Below are 7,680 nucleotides of genomic sequence, written 5' to 3'. Positions count from 1 at the left end.
AAAAAAAAAAAAAAAAAGAATATTATCTAATGTATTCTTCTAATTTTCTTCTTGTTTACTCTCAGGTTCCATATGTGCTAATAAGTTCTCCTTTCCTGGGCAATTTATCACTCTATTGATAATATTAAAGTAACTAGAATACTCTTAGATTATAAAGCTATTAACATGTATTATGTATTTACGTTATGTAACTTTGTGCTGGAATTTAGTGTTTTTCCCTGAACATTTCCATAATGTTTTCACAAAATATTAAATAAACTCACTTGACTCAACAGAAGACAAGGATGAGATCATTACATTTCAAGTTATGTATATAAAATCATAGGGGTGTGTTTCCAAAATTACATACTTATTTAATAAGGTTATTAAATGTCAATTAAATGAATATTGTAGAATCATTTTGGGCAGTTGCCCTATGTTTTTAATTCTTCCCATTTCTCATATATATAATTGGATTTGCTTGAGTGGATTTTAGATAAATTCCAAAGCTTCTTAAACTATGATTGCATTTTCTTTATAATAATAGAGCATATACTCACATGTGTATCCAATCATGAATGAGGACATTTCTGAAAAGAGGTTCATTGCACTACACTTCCATTCATGATGTGGACATTTATGGGGTGCACTGTCCTAGGCTGAGCTTGGATTCTGCAGTTGCTTGTGGATATAGATAGCTTGGACCCGGTGAGGACAACCAAACAAAGACAGATATGCTAGGGTCCGATGTGCTGAGAGGGTGCTAACCGAGCCCAAGGTCGTGGCCTCCTTATGAAGTGGATGGATTCTTGTGTGTAGAATGTATGCCTTTTGTACCCCTCTTCTGAGGCTAGTGCGTAACTAAGTTACGTAGCAGTTTGCTAAGAATGTTGTAGCTTGCTAAAGTCTGCAGAAACAGTAAGTGCGTGGCACTGGGAATATAGCTTGGGGGTGGAGCATGCACTGAGCATGCGCCGAGACCTGGCTCGGATCTCCAACATCAGAAGTGAACAAGCCAAACCAAACAAAATGGTTGATGTGCAGGAAATACCTGTTGGTTTTACTTTTCTCAAGTATTAACAACTTTTATAGATATACAGGGGGTGTTTGAAAAATAAAGTGGGTGTTTAAATGTAAAAAAATATACAGTAAAAGACGCTTGCCGTTCATCCTTCAGATGTACTTGTTCCATCATCCTTACCCCTCTTGCTGAAGCAGTTCTGAAAGTCTCCTTTTGTAGGATCACAAATACAAAGTGCCATACAATGGAAAGTTGGGCTCACAAAAATAGGAGTATGTGCTCATCCATTTTATTCACTGGATCTGGCTCTGTGTGACTTCTGGCTCTTCTCGCCAACTCAAAATAGCCATGAAAGGGAAATGTTCAAAATTGATTTAGGACATCAAGGCAGCCATGACAACCCAAGGTCGCTCAAAAAAGGACTTCTAGAACTGCTTGAGAAAGTGACAAGAATAATGAGATAAATGCTTTGAAGGGAGGAGGAGTACCTTGAGGCGATTAATGACAATGTGTCTTTTACTGTAATTGATATTTTAAATTGAAACATTCGTTATTTTTTTATCATACCTCATAGTTTATACTGTGCTTCCGGTACTTCTTTTCATGAGACAGGCTGTGTGTTTTGAACTTCCTTATACTCAGAGCAACTCTAGCCAAGCAAGCACATAAACACGTGAAGATACTCAGAGTTACAAGATCCTTTGTGGTATTCACCTTTAAATGGAAAATCCTATAGTTGCCTATTTCCTTGATTAGAGGAAAGCTCTGTAACTGAGGCTTTTCCTTGTGTAATAAAATGCTTGGCCAAGTGGTGAGCTTCATAGTAGAAGGAACCTTTTCTAACCTGTTTACTTGCCGCTTAATGTGTTTTTGTTGACTCTTACCCATGCTGATCAGAATGCTAAATGTAAAGATAAATAAATCAAACACACAAGCTTATATACCATATGGTTTCTCTCAAATGAGAAACCAAAGTATAAATAAAGAGCACAATAAATATTATTAGATAAAAGAAAACAGAGGTAGATCTTTTGCAAAAGGGAAGGAGACCAGAAGATGGAGGGGAAGAGGGAGGAAAGAGGGGAAGGGACTAAAAACGAATTAAAATGTGTCATGTACATGTACCGAATACTCACAATGAAAGTAGTCATCATCACAAACATGTACTAATATATTTATTAAACTCTGTATTCCCATTAAAAGCTACATATCTAAAATAGCGGGGTTCACAGTAGAACGTCACGTTGAGACATGTTAAATCTGACTGATCAACACTGTCCTGGATTTTCTTTTTGCCTGTAGTGTTCTCAGCAGTTCTGACATACTCATCAGGAACAAAACTGAAGTGGACGATTGCAAAAATGTTTTATTCTGTGAAAAGAAGAGGGTCATTGTGCTTTTTGATTAAACAAGTTGCCTTGTTAAAATTTCTAAGCCACTATAGTCCAAACATTCTTAATGCTTTCTTTAGTCATTACTACATTCATATTTTATGCCTTTGCTGTAAAATACAAAATCCAGTTTTACTTTATGGCTAACATAACATTTTTATTTCTTCCAGAAATCTAAATGTATTGGCCGGAGATATTACAGTCTGGGAAGTACATCACTCAAATATCTGAAGATTAATAATTAACTTAGATTCACATGTTGGGCTGTTTTTCTTTCTAATACTACAATTAATCTCTTTTTCCTCTCGGAGTCCCAAACACTATTAGTGAAATCAATAGCTTGCTTGCATCATTTACTATAACTCATTTGTCTCTAACAAAAAGTTACATATTTTAACATTTTTGCAAATTTAATTCCTGTACTTACTCCTGACACTGTATTCACAAAGCCTTGTCATCTTGCATTAAGGAACAGTAGATTTTTATTCACCCTGTTTATGTTTACAGGTGTAACTCTGATGATAAATTAATTCAATTACATATATGCATAAGAATTACATATATAAATAAGAATGGTTTTTTAATGTGTACCCAAAAGCATGTGTGAGAACTGTGAAAACAAAAAAAAAACTAAGAAAATTTTTGAGAGGAATGAAAAAGATTTTATCTGGAATGCTTTTATGTTCCTTTAATTTTAGAGATGACAAGGCTTTTGATGTGTACCTTTGTTAGAAAATAATGACATTTTAACATTAATGTACCATTTGAGATAATCTCAGACTTAGCTTTGAGTAACTTTCAGATATGCGCTTTTGCAGAATAGTTTTTAAGTACTTCTGGAAGTAGGCTTTCAATTTATTGCTGTTGGGCTGGGTATGTGGTTCAGTGCTGCAGCCCTGCATTCAGTCCTTAGCGCTGCAAAACGAATTAAATAAACAGAAGTACAGCTGCCTGATGCTGCCTTGTTGGGGGTAGTTTGGGATGCAGGCAATGATTATTTGTGCCATTCTGCCTCAGGTGGAGCATCCTCAGAGGTCTAAAAAGGCGGTGTGGCATAAACTGCTCTCCAAGCAGAGGAAGAGGGCCGTAGTAGCCTGCTTCCGAATGGCTCCCTTGTACAATCTGCCAAGGTCAGACTTTTTAAATGTTTATGAAACTCATTGTTCATGATAGATTACGGCCATTTTTTCTCTAAATTAAATGTGTCTAGAATCTATCTTAACATAGTGCAGTAGGCCAAGATAAGAATGAAGTATATTTATTTGTTTTTCTACGTAATACTTGAGTCTTTCTTTTTTGATTTTTTTAGAGGGGTGTGGCCTGTAATGTAACTGTTAAATAACTTTTCCATGCTGAGGAATATCTGCTCATGTACGTGAGGTAATAGAAAGTGATTAGGAATGCATTCTTTGAGGTGAGGTGGTCTTCCTTTCAATCTAGGAATCTCAGCTTCGTCTCCACCCCCCATTTGGCATTGGTCAACTTACTACCTGATTTTTGTGACCGTTTTCTCACCTAGGCCCTGATGGGATCTGCCTCGTAAAAACACACAGATGATTTAATAGACTAGTGTACACAGAGTTCTTAGAAGTGAGTTTATCACAGTAAATATTAGCTATTATTATTTATGCAATTATTAGCATTTGGGGAACCGATCAGACTTATGGAAATAATGTGAATAAATTTGACAAAGTAGTCACCTTATTTTACTTTATTTTTTTGGTACCGGGGATTGAACTCGGGTCCTTGTGCTTGCAAGGCAGGCCACCGAACCACTGAGCTAAATCCCCGGCTCGTCACCTTATTTTAGAAGTGTGGCAGATGTACTTGTCAATAAGGCAGTGACCTGGCGATCAGGGTCACATCTTAGCCTTCTGGTGGTTCTCCTGAGAAATTGCGCTTTCCCTCTCTGAACTGCATACAACATGCATCATTCTTGTGTCTTGTAAACAGGGTTCAACTCAGCAGTATTTTTTGGAACATATCTGACCTCCTTGCAAGTCACATGCTTTATATTATTTGTTTCTTATATGCTTTTACATATTTCTAGTTGTAGCAATTCTGGGGCTGGTTGTCTGATTCTGGCTTTGTGATGCTTTAGAAATTAATTCAGTTTTATGTGTTCAGCACCGTGGATGGTAAGTAGTGGAGTGACAGTTAATGAACAGATTGTGAGACAGTAAACACAAAACACAAGCAAACAAGCAAGATGTCACATTTTCCGCTTCACTAGGATGCTCGGATTCCTTAACACCAAGCCACACTCACTGAATTAAAATACATTGCATAGCTGCTCTTCAAACCGTGTGCCACTTCTGAGTTTTCTGATGGTGTCACTGTCAGACAGGATATTAGTCTCAAATCTCATGTTTTCATTCCAATGCTGTTCTCCAAAAATTACCCATTTTCCTGACCGATTTCACATCACCGTCCTACCCTTGTGGTCACCTTTGTCTGTCACTTGTTCCTCGCCTCGCCTCAAATGGATGGCAGCAGAAGCTCAGCAGTTTTTGTGATGTCACAGCGATTTCACTGTTGGCAGTGTGCCGTTTTCAGAGTTGCATTCCTTATTTCAGCGGTTTTCCCAACATGGTCTTTTAAGAAATACTGTTACACTTAAATGAACATAGGAAATATCCAGCCCTGAACATATAGAGTTACTATCTGTGGACCTAGCATGACTGAGGTTTAAAAACCACATACTGTAGGTGATCCGGAAGTACTAGCAAGGTCAAACATGTTCTTCGGGATTTTTATGTTGAAGAATTTGGGATAACTTACACGGATTCCAGCTGTGTTTTCCATTCTTTAGCCCAGGTTTCAGGTCCCTTCACAAACCTACTTATCTGCTATGTCCCCTAAGGCCGCACCCCCCTTTTTGATCCTTTCCTCAGCTTGTCCCCCAGCATTACCATCTCCCTGCCACCTCTGATAGTCTATTATGGTGTCACTTGTTGCCATGAAATGCTTCCATTTTCTCTTACGTGGAGGTCATACACTTCTCGTTAACGTCATGCTGTTTCACTGGTTCTGCTAGTCTTCCCTCATCTTTTATTTTGTAGATGGCTACTTGTTATCAGTATTCCAAAATTTTACCTTCATTTTTACACTTCCACGATCTTCATTTAGTACATTTTGCCTTGGAATCCACTCATATTTAGTGTCAACTTGAGCATAGCCTTTCTCTGATGGCGTTTATTACCGTGTGAGCCACTTTCAGTAGTGATAGCTGCCATTTAATGAGTGGCCGCCATTGCACTTTCATCCTTTATCTCGTTTCAGTCTTGTAACACTGAAATGTAGGTGGGGTTACCCTAGGTTTAAAAATGAGAAAGAATGGCAGTTGAGCGACTTGAAAAAGCTGACCAATGTCCCAAAGCTCAGAAGAGGCTGAGCTAGGATTTAAATCCAATTCCGTATGTGATCTGAGAACCCTTGCCCTGTTTGCTACAAAGGTTTGCCCCTGAAAAGAAGAATCAAGTAATATAAAGTTTATTTTGATTTTCCTTTTTCAGTGTAGAGATAATCCAATCATGAAGCACTAGTGAATTCCTTTTCAGTTTGTTTTAAACTTCTGATTGAACTTTTCCTTATCTTTTAGGCACCGGGCCGTCAATCTCTTTCTTCAGGGATATGAAAAATCCTGGATTGAAACAGAAGAACATTATTTCGAAGATAAACTGATCGAAGACTTGGCAGTATGTTTTCAGTGGAGTTATAAAATGAAAGAGGGTTTGGGCTTATGAACCAATGTAGGTATAAACAGTAGTCACATAACACTGAAGAAGAAATTGCATTGTATTGCTCTTAGAAAACGTTTGCATCTCAATTGTTTAGCCTTCAGTGTTTACGGGGGGGAAAAGTTTTCTTATGACAAGAGATCTCGTCAAAATTAAGTGCTTTATAACGTAAGGTCAATAATACAAGTTTATCACTAACCAATCCTGATTTAATTGTTCTATATTCTTTCTTTCAGTCAGTGTTACTGAGGGCACAGTACACGGGGGAGTGACTGCCGTCATCCTCTCTAATCTGATAAGAAGCTGACAAAACCATTTTTCCAAAACCTCTGTAAACATACAGTCTCACAGAACTTTGTAGGATCGTCACAGATGCATAATTCCCAATTTAAATATCTCTTGTTTGAAAAGTATTTTTTAACTTGTATATTATCAGGGAATATAATGGATAATCAAATCCAGTTCTTAAAAAACTATGTTTTCCACCCGTGTTTTTAAAAATAAATCTGATTTATCTTTAGAGTCAAAATATTGAGGCCATGTAGATATCTTAGGGAAATTTGCCTAGTACCTATAACATTTTTATAAGCCTAAAATCCTTCAAAGTATCTCATTTGTGTAGAGAGAAAATTAGTCTGAAGGGGTTAAGGAAGTGAAGACATAAAATTTATGAAATCACTTAATTTAAAGTCAGGATTAATTACTACCATAAACAGTAAAAATATTTAATAGCTTCCTTGTTGTTAAAGTTCGGCCCAATGGTATATTCTTTAAAAGTAACTGAAAAGAAAAAAATGCATACGTAGTCTAAGCATTAGATCATGTTGTATTCTTTGCCTATTATTCTTTAACATTTTTCATCTGATCAGCATTTTGCATTGCCTGGTAGACTAAATTTTCATACTTCGAGTGACTTAAAATTTCATTGCAAATTTTTATAATTCAGCCTACCCAGAAGCTAAAGTTTCTATAGAAAACACTCTTTCAGTTGGTGATGCCTTGGCTTATAGGCTTGCATTCAGAATTTTTAATTTGTGCGTCTTCCTTCCCCTTAGTTTTTTTTTTGTGTTTGTTTGTTTGTTTTTGGCTCTGGCCCTGAAGATGTAGCTTGTTGGTAGAGCACCTGGCTAGCAGGCGTGAGGCCCTACTTCAGTGCTCTCCTCTCCAAGCGCCGCACCGTAAATAAATGAATGAATAAATAAATAGAATTAAATATCTCCGTTGGGAGCCACACGATTTTAGACTGATAATATGTTAGATATGCAGCATATTTTATAGGTATTATGTGATATAGACAACACATATATACACATGGAATGTTCATATGTATTTCAAAATGTGTATACATACAATGTGTGTGTATACATACAATGTGTATATACACATAATGTTTATAATGCATTAAAATTCACACCGATGTGTACACATACGCCACATGGAAAAAAGGGCTTGTGTTTTGGTCTTTGTTGCTATCCCCATTATTGCTCCCAGATTTGAGTGAATGTGAAACATTTGATTTTTTTTTTTTTTTTTTTTTTTTTTTTTTTTT

The 7,680-nt window shown here is 36.7% G+C and overlaps 1 protein-coding gene across 1 annotated transcript in view; it reads left to right on the top strand.

Moving 5' to 3' along the window:
* Nucleotides 1-7,680, top strand: part of Ryr2 (ryanodine receptor 2) — a 409,294-nt gene that overhangs the window by 312,907 nt on the left and 88,707 nt on the right. The window contains exons 75-77 of the mRNA XM_033761774.1: nucleotides 2,562-2,597; nucleotides 3,409-3,521; nucleotides 5,993-6,089. Coding sequence (XP_033617665.1) covers nucleotides 2,562-2,597; nucleotides 3,409-3,521; nucleotides 5,993-6,089 — 246 coding nt within the window. The remainder of the gene's footprint in view (nucleotides 1-2,561; nucleotides 2,598-3,408; nucleotides 3,522-5,992; nucleotides 6,090-7,680) is intronic.

This window comes from Fukomys damarensis, unplaced genomic scaffold (genome assembly GCF_012274545.1).
Source record: "Fukomys damarensis isolate Sample0158 unplaced genomic scaffold, DMR_v1.0_HiC HiC_scaffold_10, whole genome shotgun sequence".
Lineage (NCBI taxonomy): Eukaryota > Metazoa > Chordata > Mammalia > Rodentia > Bathyergidae > Fukomys > Fukomys damarensis.
The sequence above is the reverse complement of the archived record's forward strand: the minus strand, read 5'-3'. Positions and strand labels throughout refer to the sequence as shown.